The sequence below is a fragment of the Anomalospiza imberbis genome, chromosome 15 (assembly GCF_031753505.1).
Source record: "Anomalospiza imberbis isolate Cuckoo-Finch-1a 21T00152 chromosome 15, ASM3175350v1, whole genome shotgun sequence".
Classification (NCBI taxonomy): Eukaryota; Metazoa; Chordata; class Aves; order Passeriformes; family Viduidae; genus Anomalospiza; species Anomalospiza imberbis.
Window position 1 is genome coordinate 4,434,516 of NC_089695.1, and position 24,325 is coordinate 4,458,840.

The 24,325-nt window shown below is 40.1% G+C and overlaps 1 protein-coding gene across 4 annotated transcripts in view; it reads left to right on the plus strand.

Moving 5' to 3' along the window:
* SLIT3 (slit guidance ligand 3) overlaps positions 1–24,325 on the plus strand; it is a 483,584-nt gene that overhangs the window by 318,605 nt on the left and 140,654 nt on the right. For all 4 annotated transcript variants that reach the window (XM_068205597.1, XM_068205596.1, XM_068205599.1 and 1 more), the window contains 2 exons: positions 11,409–11,480; positions 16,746–16,817. In XM_068205597.1, coding sequence (XP_068061698.1) covers positions 11,409–11,480; positions 16,746–16,817 — 144 coding nt within the window. The remainder of the gene's footprint in view (positions 1–11,408; positions 11,481–16,745; positions 16,818–24,325) is intronic.

The following is a 24,325-nucleotide window of genomic DNA, read 5'->3' on the forward strand; positions in this document are numbered from 1 at the left end:
ACTCTTCCTGTGTCCCTTCTTTAGAAGGAAGTTTTCATGCTGTTTATCTGCCCCAGACCGATGCACTCATGTTTTATTTATGACTGCAAGCAAGGCTATATTTTAGGATGTGAATTCTGGGCAAGTTTTGTCTGAGAATTTTGTACACCTTAAAACAGTGGTGCAGGGACTACCACTTGTGCCTTTGTGTTTGATAACAGTTAGTTCAAGACTTTCCTGAGTGAAGGCAGGGCACAGCCCCTCTCCTGCTGCCAGAGGATGCTCGTGCCTGGAGGCAGATGCTGGAGCAGCAACTACTGGCACTGGGTGCTGCTTCTCTGAAGGATCTTCAGATTGCTTAAAAGAAGGAATTAATTATTTGCTAAAGCTAGAGGCTGGATCGTGGTTGGGATGCTTGAGAGAATGTAAACAAGCTGAGCCCAGTACAGAAAGTGATGGGAAAAGAAGGGTGAGCTCAAATGAGGAAACAACCAAACGCATGAGGAGAAGAATTGGGAACAAAGGAAATCGAGACAGGGTGAGCAAAGTGCTGTGAGAAAGGGAGGAATATTTGGTGATTAGGCCTGAGATTGGTGCCAGTGGACACCAGCTGTGTAGGGTGGACTGTGGGGATGTGGCAGGAGAGCAGACTGTGGGGGCAGGACAGAGGGACACAGGGAAAGGTGGAGTCAATGAGTCCCTTCCCATCAGAAAGCACATTTGCCTTGGAGAGCCTTCCTGCCTCCTCACCATGTACTTGGGAAACCCAACAACAATTTGTGTGTCTGTCCCTGTGCATTAGGAACAGATTAACTATTAAACTACACAGGGAGCTCCTGTTTGCACTGCTGCTATTCCAGTTAGAGAGCACTACAGGGGTCTGAGATTCATACTTCTGTTACACTTGAGTTTCCTTGTGATAGAATCAGTAATTTCAGCTTTTGCATTCAAGGCCACTGAATTAAATGTTTGTGAGGGGTTTTTTTAAGTAAACAGAAATAAATTAGAAAACTCTAGAAAATGCCTAAGTTAATGTTTGTAGTTGCAGCTGTCATTTGAAGATTTTATTTGTGTTGGTATCACTTTAACAACAGCACAGTCTCATGCTGCTGTTGAAAACTTGGATTAATTTCTTGTTGTCTAGGGATGCATCAGGGATGTGTAGGGAGGGAGCCTGTGTATATAGATAGGGTCTGTTCACTTGTTGCAGAAACAGGAAAATAGTAAAATGGGGACTGTGGGGAAGATCTCATGATCTCATGAATGCTGTTCAGAGAATTGGGTTGTGTCTCTTCTTGCCAGTGGTTTTATTAATTGACTCCGGGCAAGTGAGTTGCACAAACTTTCCTTGGGTGGTCACTGGTGATGTAATCTCAGGTTCTGGCTGACTCAGCTGAGACATTCAGAAGGACTCACAGCTGCAGCAAAAGTCAACAGGCACTGTGCTTTGAACACTTTGTGCTGTGCAGCGCTGATTACTCTGAAAAGCCAGGTCTCAATCATCTGCAGACTTATAAATCAAACTCCAGAATGTACAGTATATCCTTAAATCTTGAAACAGATCTGAGATCTGTTCACATCAAGTTTGCTTCACCACTGTCACTTAACCTGTACCATGCTCTGTGTCTGGTGAGATTAAGAGAAATAGAATTGAATGAGCCAAGATTAAAGCTGGGTAGGAAGTACCTGAATCAGAAATGAGGCCCATTTGTTTAAACGCTGATGCAATTGCTCCAGACAGTAAAAAGGCTGCCAGTCCTGAAGGAAAAGTGCAGTTTAGGCACCATGTCTGAGATGATAACCACAGCTTCCTCTGACACCGAGAGGAGCAAACAGCGATGGCAGCCCTTCCACCAGCATCTAGGCTTGGCCTAAGGTTAGTTTTAGTCTCTTGTTCTACATGGGTTTAGTTTAGCATTTTCTCTTTTGATAGCTGAATTGGTGGCTGATGTTTTTGTAGCTATAAGTAGTATATGATTTTGGTGCAGGATTTCTACTCTTAGGAAAAATTCTACAATTCACACACAGGAAAAATGTAACATTGGCTTTCTCCTGGTTCTGGCAAAATGAACACAAACCTAATTTTCTGCAAGATGATCACTTTGTAATGTAATGTTCTACTTGTTCTACCTTTAATGAATTATTTCCTGACAAATTTAATGTCATGAGGGTACCACTGTGCTGGGCAGTGTTGCAGACCTGTAGGCAGACAAGTTTGCTGTGTTTGTTGTTTCAGGAATTGTCTCACTTCTCAGTTCTTCAGTACCTGCAGGAATGTGCATTTCAGGCCAGCTAGGACTTCAGCTGGGAATCTGTAGGAAGCTTTTGTGATTTGAAGAGGGTGATGAACAATTTCTAGGTGTTTTAAGTTACTGGTATATTCAGAATTAATTTTCCTCCAACTAAAAAGTCAGAAAAGCTATTATAGAAAGATTGAACACCGTTAATTATGCATTATAATAAGAATACTTTTCTGTTACATAAATTATAAATTAATTACATGACAGCATTTTCATGTTTAATAACAATTGGCTTTGAAGTTCTTAGTTTCATAAAGACAAGAGGTTTTTCTCTTATCAAGAATATAAATGTATAGAAACTGTAAGCTTCATGGATAAAGGAGTGACAGTTTTTCATTTAACATTGTTCTTCCTCCTGAAAGAAAATTATAATAATTTTCCCAGGCTTCCAGTAAATACTGCAGCTGAAGCCAGCACAGTATTTTTGAACACAGCAGTAAATGCTCCCTAATTGCCTCTGGTGGCAAGTTCTCTGGCTGGGGAATCAGGTTGGCTCCTCTAGTTGAATCATATAATATGATTTTCATTCACTGCTGGAAATTGGCTCTGGACAGCTTCTCATGTCTAACCTGACTACTATTTTCTGGATCTCACCAGGCAAACTGTGTCTTGCATTCCACAGAAGTTCATTTTGTTGGGCCAAAAATATGGAGAAAATTTTCTGTTGAGTTCAAAACACAAAAGTAATAAAGGAATAATAAATATTTTAGATTGATAGTCAGTGAAGAAAATATAAATGTATGGAAAATTATAATAAAGGTTTACTGTGCTGAAACAAATTAAGGGAAACAGAAAGCTGCATTTCACAGTTTTAGAAACAAGCAGCAACAGCAGGGAGTTTCTGCTGCAAGATCAAGGCAGATTTATTTCTTACATCTTTAGTTTTATTTCTGAAGTTGTGTAACTAATGTCATCTGCAGGCACAAGAAGGTGGGTTTGTTTTGATAAATTTCTATATTTCATACACATGGTAGTTTTTATTTCAGCCATATCAATTTTTACCTTCTTCACTGTTTTTTTGTAATTGGGAGATTTCTTTTAGAAAAAAAAAAAAGTCATATACAGGTTAATTTATTCAGGCAAGCGTTGTAGGAGTAAGCTTAAAAGGTTTGTGTGTTTGAGATTGTTTTGGGTTTTAGTTTGTTTTAGGTTTTTGGGGGTTGTGTGTGCGTGTCTAGTCTCTTTTTTCCCAGAGATATCACTTCAGTCCAGTATAAGCACAAATTAATAACTACTAATAAAAATGAATGGTAGAACCAAAAAGGCATCTATCTTTTATCTAATACAAATTTCACTGCAAAGCTCCTGTGTTGCCAAGCAAAATAAAGAGATTGCAATATATAATGAGTATATACATTCTTAAAGCTGATTATGAAGAGGAAAAGCAATTACAGAAAATAAAATAGAGAGCATAAAATCACAACTTTGACATAAAATATACTAATCAGATTTTTTACTGGATGAAATACTAATTGTCTTTTGGCTAACACATGTTCTGTTTATTTTGCTTAAAAAGACTGTGAAAATAAGAAAGGATTTGAGGAATGTCTATTGTCAAATAACAGAATCTGTTGAGAAAATATTACAGGTGGCAGAATTTCAACTACCAAGAAGCTACTTAATTTTCCTGCTAATTTCTGGTGTTCTGCCTTTTCCTTTTCAGTATTGTAAATGTGCAGTAAAAACAGATGTACAGAATGTACAGAGCTCCTAACAATAAATTAGATTAGAGATTAAAAAATAACTTTTTGGTTTTTTCTGTCAGCTTACTTCCATTTTCACTAAAAGAATAGTTTTGTGTTACAACTTGACAAATAAAATGCAAATCAGCTTGAAATCTTCAGATCCCTGAGCTAGTTACAGCATGGTGAGAAAACATGGGAAGTGATCGAGGCTGGAAGTTTCTTGAAATAATTGGAAGTCAATAGAGGGTGGTCGGGACCGACCTCCTCAAGCAATAATTAAACAGCAATGTGATGTGTTTAGGGGTTAGTCTTTCTGGGACCTCACAGAGCTTCTCAGTGAAGCAGATATTCTGGGTCTGGCTTGTTAAAAACTAACCCTACAGGTATATATTTATCAGGTTCAACCATTGGTGAATGATTGCTTTCACATAGGTACTAGAGAAACTCTCTGTTTCCCTTCAGAACAAAAAACCCCAACCTCAAAACAACCTTCCTAAAAAAAATTAACAAAAATTAACAGTGAAAAGTGCTCAGCAGAGGTCTGAGTTAGGCTCAGAGCAGGTGCTGTGCTGGAAGTTAATTCCAGAACTCTGTGCACCCTGAGGGATGGTCTCTTTGGAGCCTTCTGAAGCAAAATCCCTGGGTCTGAGCTGGAGTCACTTGTGGCATTCACATTCTCTGGGTGGAGAGACACAGTTCTGTCTCTCAGGAGAAGCACAGAGACAAGAAGAGAAAACAATCGTTATCTCTGCTCCTTTGTTTTCCCCATGTGGAATGTGGTGTGGAGATTGTTTACCTGCAGTGATGGCTGGGTTGGTTCTGGTGAAGGTTGTTTGGGGTCAGTGACCAATGGGATCCAGCTGTGCCGAGGGCTCTCAGCAGAGTCACGAGTTTGAGTTAGCTAGGTAAGTAAGAAGTAAGTATGTAGAATAGTATAGTATCTTTTTAAATAGTATATTAATATAATATAGTATAGTTTAAATAAAGCTGTCCTTCAGCCTTCTGATCTGGAGCAGACATCAACATTTCTTCCCATTGGGGTTCCATTTTTTTACAATAGTCCCTGGGTGCCAGGGTGTGGGATCTGTGTCTCTGCTGTTCACTACACCACAGCATCTCAGAAACACCAACACTCTGAACTCATGTGCTGCTTGAAGGAGGTATGGAATTACCAGCAGGGACCTGGAAATTGCCAAATCTCTCCAACCTAAGGACTCTGTTTCCTGCATTTGTGTTCACAGCCACGGGCCTGCACAGAGGTAAAATTCTTCCTGCAAACCCTGATCTCAAGTCCACATGACCCAATAAAGTCAGCTGAGATGGGAAGTTACCTGTCTAGTCTAGAATCAGAACAGGGAGGCATTGTTTTGTATTCTGCCCCCAGAACAGCTTCTAATTAACCTTGAACACCCTCTCAGGTGATGGCTCAGGGGAGCTCCCCTGGACTTTTACATCTGGGCACAACCCAGCAGCATTCCTGCAGTCGTGGGAGGGAGCTCAGCACCCTCATCCAGGGATAAAGAAAGGAAAATATATGAATTAGACTGGCAGGGACATTACAGTGAAAGGTGATGAGAAGGGCCAAAATTTCCCACCACAAATGTGGAGTGTCACAGTGGTAGATGGAGAAGCTTTGAGGTTTGGCAGAGCAATGTTTCATTCTGGTGTTAATGTGGTTAGAGAGACGTCGGTGTTTTGTCAGAAGATGTTTTGTGAAGTACCAGTCTGCGGATTTCTGTGGTGTTTCCTGATTGTCTGTGCTATATTTAATGTAAAATTAACATGCTACAACAGAGGGGATGGCTTTCTAATGTGGCTGCCATCACAAATCCAGTGGTTACCAGCTGATACCTGAACAGCTGCTCAGCTACACAGCTGAAACTAAACTCACCGCGGTGTGTCAGAAGATCCAATGTGACTAGCACTGCTTTTAGAATAACACCATGGTATCAGGGAACATATCAAAACATCTGTTTTCATTCTGAAAGATGTCTTTTGGTGAGCAGAACTATCTGTGTAACTTCCTAGGTAGATTTATGTTGACAAGTCACTTCTCTGTTGATAGGATTTTGTCTCTTGAAGATCTGCCCTCGGGTGAGTTGTTAGGAAGCAGTCCTGTCTAGAACTACAACAGGAGTTTGACAGCTAGACCCTGAAAATCAACAGCAAAGGGAAGACGAAGGGAAACTCCAGTTGTGACCTTGTATTAATACAGGTGGATGCTTTACTGATGAAGGGAAACTCCAGTTGTGACCTTGTATTAATACAGGTGGATGCTTTACTGGCTCTCAGCTCTCCAATTCCTAAGGCAGGCTCCAGAAGAGCATTTATAATGCCTGTTATTAATTTTATTTGGGAGTCATTCAGGTGCTGAGATGAAAGGCAGCAGTATAAAAGACTTGGGGGACACTATTTGTTTAGGGGTTTTATAGTGGTGGCAGAGTCTGGCTGAGGTGCAGGGTGAAAGCTTTAACTGTTAGAACAAGCAGTAAACACAGACATCTAAAATCCTCCATGTACTGCCATCCCAAAGCTCTTTGTTTTCTACCTGGGGACTGAGGGGTGAGAGACACAAAAAGCTGTTCCCTGGGATATCAGTCCATGAGCACTTTCTGAAGCAGCAGGACCGCAGGTTTTGGCACTGTGGCTGTTCCACGTTTTGCTGCTGGATGAGCTGCAATCCCGACTGTGACTGCAGGGCAGGATTCCTCCCTTCTCTCCCAACTAGGGCACCTCCCATCCTGGGTAAATACTTCAGTGCAGCTACCCAAACCTGCTGTGCATGCTAGGAATAAAGCTTGTGTTTCAGATGAAGAGGCAAGAAAAGTGTCAGGGCAGGGATCAGATCCAGCTCATATCTGTAGTAAGAAGACCATGTATGATGGTGATTTATTTAGTATGATTTATTCACCTCGAATACTGAAACTACACCTGTGGACTTTTCTTCATCAGAGACCAAAATGCATGGTAAGATATGAGAGCCTAAATTATGAGATAAATGTAGAATAATGGACCAAGTAGGTTTTTATAATGCAGTTGTTTCAGTCCCTGGATTGATTGTTGTGTTCCCTAGAAATTTCCTCCTTCCTAGTACAAATGGTTCTCCCCATCCCTGGCTTCTGTCACCGTGGTGGATATGAATGCTCCTTCTTTCCTCACACAGTTCCCTGCAAATGCCTGCTTACAGGGCAGGAGGAAAACAAGGTTTTTGCCCTTCCCAGAACTCTTCACACAGGCTGTGTGTGTCCTGCCAGGTGCCACAGGTTTGTTTTCCTCTCTCGGAGGTGGCTTTGGCTCGGGCTGCGTGGTCCTGGCAGCCTGAGCCATGCCAGCCCAGCAGAACTCAGGGAACAATCTGGCTCATCCTCTCACTCTCTGTGTCCCAGCAGGGCCTCAGTGCCTGCCCATGCCCAGGGACGCTGGTGACACGGCTCAGGCTCCTGGCACTGTTAATAGAGCACGGCTGCCTCATTTGTAGGCTCTATTCTTCTGACAGCTGAGAATTATCAGTACTGATGCTTCCCTCCCTCTCTTTTTCTCCAAGGTAGTGATTTGTCTATGTTATGGGTAGGTAAGCTTGACAAAACATTGCACATTAGCAGCTGAGACAGTGTTTGAAATGGGAAAATTGCTAGCAAACTGCTCCATTAGAGACCCAAATAACAAATTCTTTCTTCCCCTCAATGAAAGAGAGATAGTTAAGGCCCAAATTAATCCCCAACTCTGCAGGGGGAATCACTCTTCAAGACTAATGGCTTCATCTCTCCTGAGTGTGAGCTGGCTCTGCTAAGTCCCTGTTAGGCACAGTTTTTTATCCTTTTGTGTTTTGCCATCCTGGGCGTGAGCAATATAGACGCCACAGGAGGAGGTGATGAAAAGATTTGCACCTCAGTGAACTTTGAGATGGATTAGCATGGGAATTTGAGTGCTTATTCTTTACCCTGGGATAGTTTTTCATCTTTAACTGCATGGTTTCCCCGGGTTTGTTTTGTTCTGGTTTTTTCTCTGATCTGTTTACTTTTTGCTCTCATTGCTGCAAAGTCATTTTTTAAAAAAGTAAGAAGAAGGAGGACTTTATCCTGTCTAGCATCATGTTATTACAGGAAAAAATGGATCTGAATCCAGTGGGCCCTCATACTTTCCATCTCTGATGATATATTAGAGAAGAAAAAGGAAATCGTCCCTGTCCTTTGATGTTGTTGTCAAAACCTCTAAAATAAAGCTGGGAGAGGCAGACAGCATTGATGTGTGTGGGGATGGGGGAGACGTGCTTCAATTCATCTCAGCGCTCAGCTGGCAGCAGGAGATGTGGCACAGCCACAAGGGCAACAGAGGAGGAGCAAAAACCACTGGGAGTTTGAACAGGACCAATTCACTTTATCAGTTTTGTGAATTCCACTTGGCGAGTCTCTTAAATAGATCTGAGTATGAAATACCACAGGGGAATCAAGAAAAAAATTATTGAGTTCTAAGAAACCTTTAATGGGAGGGGAAGATGGTAGTTTAAATTATCAAAATTTATCCTTTTAGGACTGTGTGTCTTGTACAGATTTCCAAAATGTATTGTAAAATTATTTTATAGTATATTCTGGTAATACCCAAAAAAAATGAACTCCCAGATGTTGCTTTGCACTAGCATAGATGGTTTTATAGTGTATGACAGCACTCCACAGTATAGAGATAGACCATTAAAAACACAGTTTTCCAAAGGTCATGTTCTAGGTAATCTTCTTCGAAATAAAATGTGTCTGTAAAATTTACACTCTCTCAATTTTTGGAGAAAAAGAGGGCAATATTAGGTAAGAATACTGCTTTTCACTTTATTTCAAAGATGACATCTCTAGCAGTTTCCCATTGTATGGTTTCTAATTAGGCCTTCATGACCCTGAAATTGCCAGCACCCCTCCTGGCAGAACCTAGAATTTCTTGAGATTTTTTAATTGTCTGCTGTACTCAACATGTCATGTATGAGCTAAATGAGGTGAAAGAGTAAATTTTAATACAAACAAGGTGTTTTCTGTTATTTTACTTGTGAAACTGCATTGTGGTTTTCAGGCTAGGTCTGCCATTCTATAACATGCATTTATGTAAAAAGCAAATAGAAGTCAGGTTAGTACTTCATTCTGTTAAAACACAGGCTTATTTAATGCTGCCCTGGACTTAGTGCTCTGGTTTGTGCCCAAGTGGGAGCCCACCTGCCAACACACCCTGATGAGGGCCCGTGGTGCTCCTCTGGTACCATCTGCAAGGCGGAGTGCACTGAGCAGAACGTGTTATGAGCATTCTTTAGTCCTTCATTTGCAGAGGGCTTCGTGGAGTAAAAAAATGTCAGGTGCTGTGATGGAAATGCAGCAGCAGATGACAGGAGCTGTGTCCATCTATTTCTGTACAGGCCATCTGCTCCAGATTCTGTAGGAAAGGGTGAAGAGTTCACTAGGTAGCTTCAGAATGCAACTCTCAAATAACTCCTGTTTCTGTCTTCCTCTCTGCTTTTTCTAGATTTTTTTTTTAAATTTTATTTTGTATTACTTGGGACCTGTGTCTATCCCAATTTTGGATATTTTTTCACCCTCTGTGGGGAGAAAACTCTGTGTATATTTCCAGCCTTGAGTCACTAAAATTGCCAGGGAATTTTGCTTGTAAAGAGCTGCACGTTTCCCCCATCCCTGTATTTGAGTTTCCCTGTAAGGACTGCATGCTACCCTGGTGTGCAGGATGGCTGAGCCCCCAGTTTCCATCCCCAGGGCCAGGAAATCGGGCAGGCATGACCCTCTTTTGTTCCTAGAAGTGCCTGCACAGAAACACTTGGGAGGAGTTAAACACCCGACTGGCAAGCTGACAAAAAGCCTTTATGGGAAGAGTGTGTGCTGCTAATTCTGGTGACAAACACCCAACAATAGTGGCGTGCTGGAGCTCACAGCAATTTGCATTTCACTGTGGACTTGCCAGAAATGAAGTTGTTATATTTAGACCAACTAGAAGGGAAATCTCAGACACTAATTCAAATCACAAAACAAGGAATAGAATTAACTCTGATCACAACCTTTAAAAAATAGATTGCTACAGATATAAAAGAGGGCAAATTGGTTGTACAAGCTTACTGTGCAAATATCAAAATATTTGTACTTAAATAGCTTCTTAGAGTATAAATGAGCTGGCAAATTATCTTATTTTCAAGGGGATTTATTTCTTTTGCTTATGAAAGCACACATCACCAGAGGGATAGAGAGCTTACACATTTTCTCTCTACTATTCCCTAGTACTTTGCAAACCTTGATTTACTTCTCCCTTCTCCCATTTCACTTTATTGTCATTCCTGATTCTGAAGTTGTTTTTTTTTTTTCCCATCTGCACTGCTGCAGCACCTTGAAATGACTGGAGTGCCTCATTTCATCATTCCAATATGTTTTTGTATTTCAATTCTAAGCCATTTTCAAACTCATATTTTTTACTATTTAAACTGTTGCTTTTTAAGGCACTTCAGGGAAAAAAAAATACACAACATTTCAATAATAAATAAGAGCAAGGTGAAACCACATTTTGGTCTCAGTCCCAGCTCAGTAGAAATTTAGCTACCATGGTCAGTGGAGTTTGTTGTTTGAGGATCCACTTTTACATTTCTAATGGAGATGAATATTTAAAGTTCATCTGAGGAGAAGCCATTCCTTTTAGCAGGAATTCAGGGAACTTGCTGACAAATACTGTACTATGGGGAAGAAACAGAAATTAATCTCAGTGGTTGCTGTAGGTGGTATCTTAAAGCTACTTACATTTTATGTTAGTGACACATGCATTTATGGTACTTCATAAAGAATACTTCTTTCAAGCCAAATCTTAGAAATAAAACCAGCAGACTTTTTATGTAGTCTGGACCATATTTTAGAAAAATTTAAGTATTTGATAGTTGGAATAGGAAGATGCCGTTCTCTTTTTTTACCCTTATAACATAAAAAGCTCCCCACCCTCTTAAAAGTCTGAATTCACCTTGCAGTGAATTCACTTTGGTTTCTAGCATGTTCCCAGGTTGTTGCTCCTGAATTGGTCTGATTGTGTTTAATCTGTTTACTGAGCTGTCACAGCCCAGCCTCGCTGTCCGTTTAAACAGCTACATTCTATTTACAACAGCTAGTCAAGGAAAGCATCTGTATTTTCTACCTTAACTTTAAAATATGCCTACTATTCTTTATTATTTCCACGAGCCTTAAAAGTGCAATTTCCTTAGCTTGTGACATTTCTTCTAGCTTAGCAATCAGAGAGATTATTTTATTTTTCTAAGTAGTTTTCTCGGTATTTTCTCTATGTAGTGGACTTCAAAATAAAACCATGTTTTGCATCAGACCCTCTAAAATTTCTTTATATTTATATAAAATGTGCTGTCATATTTAACGTGATTCCTGTCCTTTAGCTGTGTAGTTAACATGTATATTGCTTTGTTTGTTTTCAGACGTTTGGAACAAAACCTCATCAAAATCATTCCCCCTGGAGCTTTCACCCAGTACAAGAAGCTGAAGAGAATGTAAGTTTTAATAAGACCAACATGCAAGAGCAATCATGAATCTTCTAGCTTCGAGTTCAGTATCTTCATTTTAGAAACATATTGGCAATTCTATGTTGAAATCACTGGGGATTGCACAAATCATCTCTTCAGAGTGTAAGCAACAATGGAATTTGGTTCAGGATGCCTAACAGTGCATGAAATCCTTAATAATGCTTAATTTCACTTCCTATTATAAACGATGTGATTTAATTAGTTGTTAGTCTGTTCAGACTTCAAATCTGCTTCCTCAGAATAGATTTGAAGTTCTGTTTCTCTTCTCATCCGTTTCTCATCTGTTTGCAGCACGTCAGGGTGGCTGACCCCAGTTATAGCAGGAGTCACATTCTTGCAGAGCAGTGAGGAGTTCTTTGTAGTGCCTTTGATGTGCTGATGTTGAAATGGTTTGACTGTTTACAAGAAAACAAAGAAACCTGCTGCAGCTTGTTTTCTCTGTCGCTTAATCACCAGTGGATACCCAGATAATTCTTCTTTTATTACCTCTGGTGTTTTCTCTTTGGATTAAAAAACATAATAATCCCGATGCGTAGCAGTGCTGTCATGCAGATAACACGAGGCATTCCCCCAGTCAGGCTTTTCATTCATTTTTGACTGATACGTGAGACATGATGTGACAGTTCCACGATGACACAAATCATGGTAAAGCAGCTTACTTCACCACAGTATGGAGATATTGCTGTTGCCACTGGAGCAGTAACTTCCAGAAGTCATTCAGGCTTTGTAGATGAGTACTAATGCTGCTGAAAAAGTGCCTTTGCAGTTCTTCTCTGAGGTGAACAATGCTGGAATTAAGACACTGTCAGCTCATTTCAGAGAAGACACTGGATTATCAGATAGCTTTGGGAAACTGAAGTGAGCTTGCACCATTCCATTGATTTAAGGGCAAAATTGCTGTGTTTTCCAGTCCCAGCTTAGCAAGTTCCTAGAGCTGAAGAGCTGTAAATACAGATCTGAATATTTAACAGGTCAAATCATCAATCTTAGATGGTCTCTATTCTTCTGTCTCACTTTCAATATAGCTGTATGTATTTTTAAAGAAGTACTGTATTAGATAGTAAGATGGTAATTTCAGTGAATAATGATGGATCCCTTTTCAGTGACCTAAATTGTAACTTTTTTATTATTAAAATCACTACATAGTTCTTTCTAAGGTATGACTAATTTTAGATTTTTGTGATGTTTTACTGTCTTTTCATTTTTCATTGATGGGTAAAGTGTAGTTTTATGGGAGTTGACCAAAAAATATTCTTTAATGTAGATAGCTGCCCTATCCAACATAGCACTTGCTATATGAAATTATTAATGTTAGAATTTCGCTGCAGAATTCCATTAGCAAGTGGTGCTAACAGCTTTTTGGGGTATAATTGGCATACTCATTGAGATCTGAACTCATAATGAAATAATAAGTTATTGCGCCAGATGATCTGAGCCAATGTTTAGTTAGCATGACAGGATCTTGTGGGAGAACTTGGGACAGGTATTTGGGCTGCAGAATGTCCCATAACAAACCTGATGTTTTGCCATTTGTTTATCCACCTGTCTCCTTGCTAAAGTTTAGTTCCTGCTGGACAGTGAGGCCCTGGATTGAGCAACAGTTCTATTACACCTAGTTTTATTGAGAACATTTGTTTCGGTATTTAAAGAGATTATCGACACCATCTTTTCAAGATTCCTAGTCCTGTTAACACAAAAATATACTTTAGTGAAATGATTGTATCCTCAAACAAAAGAATCATCCGTCCTTTTCCTTTAGAGGAAGGATAAGTTCAGTATCACTGAAGTTTTGTTAGCCTTTCTTCATTTCTGTCACTTTGATTTCAATGAACAGTGCCATAGCAGGAACATGATCAATTTAATTAATGGATGCCCTGCTGGGGGTACAAATGCAGAACATAAATATAATTGTTGTTATTGTTACTATTTACTACCATAATAATATTTTATATCATTCAGAGGATAGTATTAGCATAACCCTGTAAATTGTATTGTATTTTTCTACTTCTGGTGAAAAAATGTGCATGAATGTCAGTGATAATAGTCCTCATTTGCAACTTTGTACTTTCTGTATTTTGATTATTTACTGAGTATTTCCTGCAAGATAATGAAGTTTCCTTTCCTTAGCTAATTGGATAACTGAGATTAATTATTAAATTAGATCCACTTGTCCAACATAATCTTGATATGACTTGAGATTATTAGTTCAAGATGATAGCAAAAAATGTATATTAATTCAAGTGTTAAACTTGCATATAGCTGCATTTTGCTGTTTAGAATTATCTCTTCAACAACTTCCAGAATGGGAGAGTTATTTTGGTGATTAGGTTCAGTAAAGGAGCTTAAGCCTGTTTTGTCTTGGACTTAATCAGAATTGCCCACATTTCCTGTCTCTGCTCTTCTGAGGCTTTTGACTAACAAGTTTGTAGAGCAAGACTAAGAGCCAAGTACATGGAATAACTTTGAAGGTTGTGGTTGCACCTCTCTAGCTCTGATGCTTGTAGTGGCATTTCATGTTGTCAGACTAATTTTACCACATTTTAGCAGAAAACACATTGAGATTTCACAGGCTTCCCAGTAGCTCTGTGGAGTTGTGACATTTTTAAGCAGCTTCTACAAACTAAACTGTGTACGACATGGATTTTGCTGAATACTCTTGTCAAATGAGAACAGTCCATTTTATATGTTGGAGATAATCAAGTAATCTGTTTTTAATAATGTTAGTCAACAAAGAGAGTATTCAACCAATGCTATTAATAGTTTTGCATTTGGCTGCATCTAAAAATAAATCTGTTTTGTTTCAAAACCTTTTACAGTGATGACATTTAAGCCATAGAGTCATGTGTTACTCAGCAACTTGCAGGGTATCCTTGCTCCCCTGGTGCAAAGTCAAAACCAATTTATGTCCCCAACTGGTGACTGAGCACAGCCACCCTCCAAGGTGTGTGCAACAGCCTTTTCAGAGATTTCTATCATGCTGTCAGAGGTGCAGGGAGGGAATATGAGGTGACTGATATCATCCCTGCCTGAGTGCAATCCTGATAATTTTATTACATTTCCAGTTGAAGAGGCACACTTTCCCTGAGCGATTCGGAGATACCCTAAAGTAAGAAAATGAGCCTTATGTCATCTAAATTGTCCTAGTTGTCCAGCTTAGAAAAGCCTTTCCCTGTCTTGATGTAAATGAAAGACAGAAGTGGACAATCTCAGCAAAGCAGGCCAAACAAAGGGAACAGAAATACTAGGACAAAATTGAATCCCTTTCTCTCAGTCAAATTAGAAGATGGAACCTCCTTATCCGACAGCAGTGGAACTTAGGCTCTAATGGAAAGGAAATAATGTGTCTAATTATCTTCTAATGCTGATTGTAGTGCATCTGCATGAAGTGAGAGAGTGCCGTGGCCCAGCGTGGCGTTTCTGCACGTTCAGGCACCATCAGTTCTGCACTCGTTAGCATCCAGACACGGGGGGAGAGGAAGGGTGGAAATGCTGAGATGGAGCAGTTCACTAAAACACTGCTGAAATACTTCTCTCAAAAACTAGATCCCCCTTTTCAGATGCTTGTTATTGTTCAGCAAACTCACCTTTTCCCCGATTTTGGCAGATTTAAATTCCTCAATATTAAACATTCCTGAATATTTTATATTCCTCAATAAATAGATAGGACTGATCCACTTCATACTTCTGCTTACTAGATAAAAAGCAACAGTCAGTGTAACCAAGTGTCACAAAAACCTGTATAAAAATAAAAAGAATTTTCCTATTTTCAAGGTGACAAGTTTGGCTGCTGTAAGTTGAGCTGCAAAACCAAAACTTCACACGAATCCTGTCCTGCTAGGCAGGATGTTGTAGCAGAAAACATCAGTCGATTACAGAGCAATTCTTTATGAGCTTTAAAAAAGAATCATACCTTAGAAAAGTTACCAAAAAACCAAACAAAGAAATTCCACTTTACATGGCTAGATTTGAATAGAGTTTGAAGACCTCATTAAAATTTTAACCAACGTAATTTGTAGCTCAAAAGATGTAGAGAATGGAAAAACTCTTTACTTTCTGATTAGTAAGCTCTCATTCAAGTGATGTTTTATTTAGAGTCTACTTGGATCCACAGCATATGCCCCAGTGGAAATATCAGTGAAGATGTACATGAAATATTGCATTGCTGCAGCTATCAGTGAAGAGATTTGATACTACCAGCACAAGCTGATATCAGCTGTCAGGGAGTGCAGTGAGGTGGCTGAAGGTTCTGTCCCAGCTCAGCACCTGGTTGAGCTGATGGACAGAAAGCCTGGATGACAGTGACAGTCACGATGAGGCACCCAGCTCTGAGCACCTGGGTGCCAAGTGTAGTAAATTGGGCTCCTTGTATCAAGTTACTGTGGCGCAGTCTGTATTTATCTTCATGTTCTTGGCTGCTTATGATTCAAATTGAAGAGTATTTTCCAAACCAGGAGCGCACTTTACTTAAAAAATCCAGCAGGCAATACTGAATCCCACTCACAGCACAGCCAAAAGGGTGGAATCTGGCTGGGCTTCCTGACAGGGTCTGCAGTGGACTGGGGGTCCCCCAGTGCTGCTGCTTTCAGAGCTCCACAATTCCCATTCAGATGCTTGAAGGCTTCCTCCAGTGTCTGAACTTCACCAGATCAGTGCTGAGTGGATTTTGTGCTGCTTGTTTTTCCGAGGCCATTAAAGGCCAGACCTCAGTGGAGCAGGGCTGAGCTCCTTGCTTTGGGATCAGGGGCTGGGCACTCTGCAGGATCCACTCTGCTCTTACAAAGTTGGCCTTCCATGCCTGCACTGAAATGTTCAGACCACCTTTATGCTTTGTCACGGGCTGCTCCTTGTGCTTGAGGAGGGTTGCAGGGCCATGTCCAGTATTAATGGCTCTGGGATGGTTTTATCAACGTCACTGTTGCTCTTCGTAAAAACTTTATTTTGAACACCCCTAAAATCAAAGCCATTATTTAGGGCTTTGATTTTAGGGATCAAAGGGTTAGGGTTAGGGTGCTCTCTATTGAGGCTGTGGCCTGTCATACTGGCTGGTGTTTTCTCATCCTTCCTGGAATTTACCTATCTCTGCCATTACATAGTTCATCATTTCTCTGAGATAATATGATCATTTACTCCTGTTTTTATACCAAGTGTGTTCTTCCAATAAGCTACAGCTAAAATATTTTCATTAGATTCCTGTTTGCTAACATTGTTTTTAATCCTTCTTTCTTTTCACAGAGACATCAGCAAGAATCAAATAACTGACATTGCACCTGATGCATTCAAAGGCTTGAAATCTCTCATTTCATTGTAAGTAGAAAATAGAACTGAATGGGCATTTGGGGAAGAGCTTGCATGTAAGAGGAATAAAAATGATAATGTGCTGTCTGGGGGAACATATGTTTCTGTGTGCAACTGCCAGCTTGTGTGAGGCATCTGATCTTTTGTAAATGAAAAATTTTGTAAATGAAAAATGAAGTTTAGAAAGGAAGACTGTCTACAAGTCTCTCATAAGGCTGCTGACTTCTGCACTTCTTCAAATCAGTGCATTATTCAATCTTCGGTACCCATGCACCCGCAGGCTGCTCCATGCTCCCACACTCCTCATGGCACAGCAAAACCTCCCCTTAGACATGACTGGTGCTGTTAATCGGGGAAGAGTTGGGGAAATATTTCCATACTGGATTTTTTTTTCTATAGTAAAGAAATTACACTCTCTTTGGAGTTTACTGGTTTATTTGATTTTGTTTAAGTTTTTGTTGTTGTTGGGTTTTTTTTGTTTGTTTGTTTTTTTTGTGGTGGTGGGTTTTGGTTTGTCTTTTTTTCTTCAAACTAGTTAGGGAAGAACCTAATCATAAGAAAATGTTTATACACCTTAGCTGTAATTACTGCTTTATTAAGCTGGAAGGGGACTAAGATATGATTTCATACAGGAGATAAAAGGAAGGTAGGATCTCTTGACAGCCACTTGTTTCTCTTTATAGAACACAGAAAACTGATTTAGCACCAAGCTGAATTTACATGCAGCTGTATTTCAGCCTAGGTACCCACAGCACTATTAAAAAGGTTGAGCTTTTAATGGGTAAACAGAGCAATACAAGGTCAGAAGCTGTATATTGAGGATAAACTAGAGTGGTAGAAAGCCCCCCGTTGAGAGAAGAGGGAAGCACAACTAGAATTATATTTACCTGTGTTAATTTTAAAAACAGTATGGAAACAATTATCTCATTAATATTCATATAACCCAGCTTGGTTCTTAAAAACTGTAGCTTGTTTCTAGAAACTGACATAAATTAATTTTCTGAATACTGGATAATTCTGAGAAACTGAACAATTTTTTGGCTAGAAGAATATCAGAAAGTTATTAAGTACTAAACTCACATGTTGCAGTAAACCTGTGAGCCAGAATACAGAACGATTGGCCCTTTTTTGTGCCCTGAATCCAGCTGGGAGAATGCCAGAAATATATATTAAGTGTTGCTGGTGTTTGTTAAATAGTTCAGGCGGTGTTATTCAACATGCTGTGGAAATGGTCAAATCCCTCACTGCTGTCTGGAAACAATTCAGCAAGAGAGTGACATTTACTGAAGGCTACGGTTTTGGCTTAGTATGAAACTACTGCTGAGGCTGCAGTGCTGCAGCTTCCTGGTCCTGGCAAACCTCCTGGCTAGGAGTGAGCTGGATGGGCAAGACATTTCCACTGGGCTTGACTTCCCAAGGCAGAATTTATTCAGCTGTAGCACAGTTAATTCAGATATCCCCAGGTGGCCTTAGGAGTGTGGGACAAAACACATCAGAGTGGACAGAGAGGAAATGAGAATATAAACTGGGCAGGAGTTTATGGTGTTTTGACTTGCAGACAGAAGCAAGTGACATGACTGTGTATTCTCTGCCCAGTCATCCAGGGCAATATTTTAGGTAAATGATGTTTGAATATGTTCATATCCAAGTAGGTAAAACAGTGCTTAAGTTAATGCCAGTAGGTTATGGCAGGGAGATGAGATGCAGCACAGCAAAGGCTGTAGCGAGGGAACTGCCTCCAAGTCTTCCCTTTGTTCCATGTTTGCCTCAGTTTCCCTCCACCACAGACACACAAAGCTGTGAAACACAGTTTCTCCTCTCCTTGGCAGCCTTGTTTCTAGGACAGTGTCAACTCTAGTCTTGAAATTATCAGCCTCCTCCTCTTGGGTCAGTTATCAGCTGTGTTTTTACTTTCTTTTGAAAGGTTTTGCCCCTGCTGTTCACTGCAGGTAGTCCTTAAAAATGTTTTCCCTATAGCTGACAAGCCATGGTTAGTTCCCTCATCTTTCATGACCTGTCACTCAGACCTGCCAGGTTCCTCACTGTAGTTCTTTCAGCTTCTGAGCCCTATATATCTCTATGGAGCAAGATGATGTGCTGGTCAGCAGAATCTGGGTTTCTCTGAAGAAAGCTTCCCCAGGTGAGGACTCCTTGGAAGTGCCAGCCTTCCCAATGACACTGCCACAGGGGAAAGGACAAGGAGGCAGCAGTGAAGTGAGACAGTGGCTTACCAGTGTTTTCCTCTTAGCATCTGAGTCTTTTGGGTGCCCAAGGCCCCAGTAACTTTTCACTCAGCTGCCTGCCCTGAAGGAACCCTGCTCTGCATACAAGGAACAGCTCTAACTGTTCCTGCACCTCACTCAGGTGTGATTTGTGCATACATTTTAATGAAACATCATCGAGGTTCAATCTCTGCACAGAGCAGCTGGACTTTTCAGCTAGGCGAGTTCCAACCAGAAGAAAGGAGGGGAAAGTATTAATGCACAAATGAGAATAAGCAACTTGGTTCCCATTAAAAATGAAGTGCTGCTGTATGATCTATTATCCTTGTGCTTTTTTGGTCTGGTTTTATTCCCATTTTGTGCTCCTCCCTCTGCTCCCTGCTTGCATGCAATCACAGTGCTCCCTATGGGTCTGGGGAGCCAGAGTGCTCCTCTGGAAGGCAGCCAACGTTGTTAGTCTGCCTGCCTAATGCAGGCCTGTATTTAGTGGGTTCTACTCTGCTTTCTTTTGAAGTCAGCTTGGCTTGGTGTTTCCAGGCAGAAAGAGTACTCTGCCTGTTGTACTTGTGTTGAGATGGTAGGAAAAAAATGTATATTGCAGTTTTCAAAACATGGGAATGTTCATAACAGAAGCTGTTTCCTCTAAAATGTCTAAAACTTAAATCTTTTAAAAGTGCTAAGTGGTCCATGTGCTAGCAGGTCATAAGTTTTTTATTCTAAATCTTTATATTTTCTCTAATGAGAAATTCACCTATGGGAGTCAGACAGGACACAAAATTATTATACTTGAAAGCAACAATTTCTACATTGGGTTTTCTCTGCATTTAGCAAAAAAAGAGGCTAGTTTGTTCCTGTAGGGTACTCAAGACATCTCCATTCCCCACATGCAGGAAGAAATAAATTACTTTTTCTATGCCTGTTTTTCAATGGGATTTTGTTCCCTATTCATATTACTCATTGGATCAAGAAATTTCTACTTAGAAACATTTGGGGATGCACATAACTTCTTTTTTGCCTGGTTGTTACAGAATAAGGAACTGGAATTATTATGCTTTAAGAACTTTTCCCTTCTTTTTCCTGGAGTTTCCTGGCTTTTCCTTTTCTTCTTGTTGTCCTGGAAGAATTAATCTTGCCATGCAATAGTTCCTTCATATAAGAATGAGAGTAAATAGTACCCTTGCATTAAGAAGTGTGGCAAAATTGGTTGGCTGCAAACGAATGTATCACCTGAATTTGAAGGAAAAGTTTCAGAAACACTCTGTTTGCAGTACGTGGTGTTTGTGTACCGTGGTTAGCAGGGCCTCTGCAGGAGCTGGAGAGGTTAACAACAGCCCAGAGCATGGGGGACAACAGGAATAGCTTCATGCTTCAAGATTGCTGCACATACTTTCTAAAGTAAATTAGTTTTCCACTTAATCAACTCAGAATGGGTCTGGTATCAGTGAGAGAATTGTATCAGCATTTGGTTATTGTTAATAGTATCAGAGATAAATGTAATTCCTGGGGTCAGTAAACGTCCCACAAATGTAGGTTTGGAAGGCCATATCCAGACTGTCTGGGGACATTTTATGAGATATGACAAAATGGTCTAAGCCTTTAGGGTGTTAAACTGCATGAATAAGTTTTAGACCATTGCAGAGGGAAAATTCCTTTGGTTTTGTTCATATACTGAATTAAGCTAGTGAACACTTTAAAAGCTTAGATCAGCCTGGGCACAAAGACAAGAGACAGCTTAGGTTTTGACATAGCAGTCCCATTTAGACCATCATCTCCTGGGTGATGATGCATGGGGTGTCATTCATGGTGATTTGAAATCTGCAATAAAACACTGTCTATTGCAATAGCTGACAAACTTATTTTAAGGTAACAAATTGCTCTGGATAGTTCTACTGTGATTTATTTAGCTTAGCTTGTTCTGAAGAAATATGAAATAGTGCAGGGGGGAAAAATTACAAATCTAAGTTTCTTTTAGATATTAGAAATTTATTGCTGTTTTTATCCCTATCAATTCATCCTCTTCTGAAAACCTGAATTCGTGTTGTGCCTGTGCCATTGTACATAGCTTGAGAAATATAATTCTTCCTAGCAAGAATTGTTTTCACAGTCTGAAGGAAGGTTAAAAGCATTCTGAGGACTGAAAAAGACATTGCATAAAGTCACAATTTGACACTTCGGTAAGAATGTTTCAGCCTAGCCAAAATAAAGGAACACTTAGCTGGAAACCATATGGTCTAAAGTAAGGGATTCTGTGCTAGTCTTTTATACCTCAAAAAATTCTGTGTCACCTTCAAGGGAAAAATCTCTCTATTCTGTGATCTGACTTAATGAAGCAGCTAAATTGCAACTACACTTGCAAGTAAGGAAGCAGAGGAGCAGAGACATAAAATAAAGAACACAGCAATTATTGTTTCACACCCTTCAAAGGTGATGTGTTAAACTTCAGTGCATCTGAAAGGCCGTGTATTGGTAAAGTCAGTGCAAATTCCCTCTTTTTAAAATGGTGCAAGAGGTCAGAATGGATAGAGACTGTGAAGAATCAGTGTGAATTTCATGTTTTCAGACCCTTCTGCTGAAGGTTTGGTCCATCATTGATTATATTCTCACCCAACATACTTGTGGGTACGTGTGCTTCGTGTGCTTTCTTTGTGTGTGGTGTGTCCCAGAACTGCAGATCAATCTATGCAGTGACTGTTTCCACTGTTTAATCTTTATTTTAGAATATCAGGGGTTAAATAAACAGCAAGACTTGAAGTTTAGTAGTAACAATTAATTATTGAATTGGAAATTTAATATCTGATATGTCTTGGGATAGATACATCATTAGGGGACTATTAAAATATGATGCCAGAATCAGCCTAAAGAAACACAATGCCTCATTTGTAACTGTTTTATGTTTGTATAACTTCTTGTTGCAGGTCCATAATGACTCTTTAGGGTGCTGCTCCCAGGGATTTCCAAAGCTTGCAGTGCTGCCAGGGGTTTTTGCTTTATGTGCTGTGGTATTTGTCAGACCCGTGGCTGACTTACTCTCCTAAAGATGAGAAGCCAGTGAAGAATCAGGAGCCCCCACCAAAAAAAATCTTAGTAATTTTTTTGGTGTTCTAATTCACTGATTCACTGTCTATTGGCAGCAATTACTGAACTAATTTTATTTTTATTATATGTTAACTTTGTTAGTGTGTTTTTAATTAAAAAAAACCGCTTTGTGTCTAAAATTTCAGGTGCTTTGGGATAGAAGAAGGGTTGTGTTCCTGTGTCAAGCTTGCACATTAGCCAGGACATCTGCATGTCCTGCAACACGTGTGGGGGAAGCAAGTGAACACCATTTTTAGAACTTGCAATGCCAAAGGGCAAATCTCCTAAAATTTACCTCTGCTGGTAAAAGCACTGGAGATTTAAATGAAGCTCTTGAAGTGAATTTGTCATGTTTCCTGCTATATGGCTTTTTAAAGTTAGTGTTTGTTTTTTATTTTGTTTGGTGGATTTTTGGGGGTTTTTTGGGGTTTTTTGTTGGTTTTTTTTGTGGGGTTTTTTTTTTTTGGGGGGGGGGTTGGGATTTTTTTTTTTTTTTTTTTTTTTTTTTTTTTTTTTTGTTTTTGGGGGAGTTTTCTTGGTTTTTTTGACTTAGTGGTTTTTTCCGTGGTTGGTTGGTTGCCTTTTTGTTTAGTTTTGTTTTGTGGTTTTTTGGAGGTGTTTGTTTGTTTGTTTTTGTTGTTGGTTTGTTGATTTTTTGGGTTTTTTCCATGGTTGGTGGGTTGGTTTTTTGTTTAGTTTTGTTTTGTGGCTTTTTTTAGGGTGTTTGTTTGGTTGGTTTTGTTGTTTGTTTTTTTCTTGTTGGTGGTTTGTTAGGTTTTTTTGTTTCATTTTGTTTTGTGGATTTTTTTGGAGTTTTGGGGTGGTTTTTTTTGGGTTTTTTTATTTGGGTTTGGTTATTTCTGTCGGGGTTTTTCGTTTGGTTCCTTTTCCCCCCAGAGCTGCTGCTGTGGGAGCAGTGGGGTGCAGAGCAGGGCGGTGGCAGGAGGAGGGGAGGGTCCCTGTGGCTGTCACCAGAGGACACAAGGAAAAACAACGCACCACAGCTCTGGTCACAATGAAGAGACTAATTTATTTTTTCTGACTCCAATCATTTATAGTTCTCAAAAGGTGCCAGTGGATTGGAAGGTGAACGTGCCACCTCTCCAACGACACTGGACAAACTACCAGTCTATCAAATTTCTCCACTTCTATGAAAGAATGTAAAACAATAGGTTGTTTACAGAAAGTTGTGTGAGAAATGTCTCTACAAGAATGTAAATTCAGAAGGCTTTAGAAAATCCTAAGAAATCAGGGCGACACTGTGGCTGCAGGGGCTGCCAGCCTGGCTGGCCCCAGCTGTGCCCAGGGCAGCAGCAGCTGGACCAGAGCAGGAGCCAGCCCAAGTGATGCTCCTGGTGGGAGTGTGCTCTCCTGGCTGGCACAGAGACAGAGAACTCTGAGCAAAGAGGTTTTCTGTGCTTTTTCCTGCAGCAAAGGGCAGTGAGAGCTGCAGAGCTGTGCAGAGCTCGGTGCAGGAGCTGCAGTGCAGTGCAGAGCTGCCCTCCCTGTGCTCCCCCGTTTGTCTGCAGCCCAGGCATGGCAGGCAGACGTGGCATGAGCTCATTTGGCTCTGTGCAGTGCTGAACATGAATATGAATTAGAGACAAGTGCCTGAGCTCTCATACTGACTTTTGTTTAGCTGCTAATCTGTTTGAATGCTAATGTGCCACATGCACATAAGCCAAATTAGTTTGGAAAATGCTTATTTTCCTTTTCATGGCTTCTAAAAATTGGAGCTTTGCTTTATTTTATAAGCTACTTTGATCTATTTTGCTCAAAATAATAAAGAAGATGCATAAACACATACAAAGTTTGAAGTTCAGTAGCACACTGCACTATGACCTTCTGAGTCTCAAATTAAAAATAAAGAAAAAAAAATTGCTCTGAGGGTCCTACTTTGATATTTGCATTCAGTAGTGCCATAGGACGTGAGTGTTGATATTTCTTTAACATTTTGCTTTCCCTAAGTGTTTTACCTCTACAGCCAGAATAACCCTTAGGCTGGAGTGGGGATGTTTTTACCTTCCATGGACATTTTGTAAAACTTAGCTTCTGGATTCTTCTTTGCAGTTGCACTATGCATTATTGATGAGCACTGATGATCCTGCTCCTTCACAAAACTAAGGAAGATATTTCTCTGACACCCCAGAGTTTGCAGTCTAAACTTGGTGTACAGATGACACACTAAAGCTAAAGAAAGCTACAGAAAGGTTTTTCAGA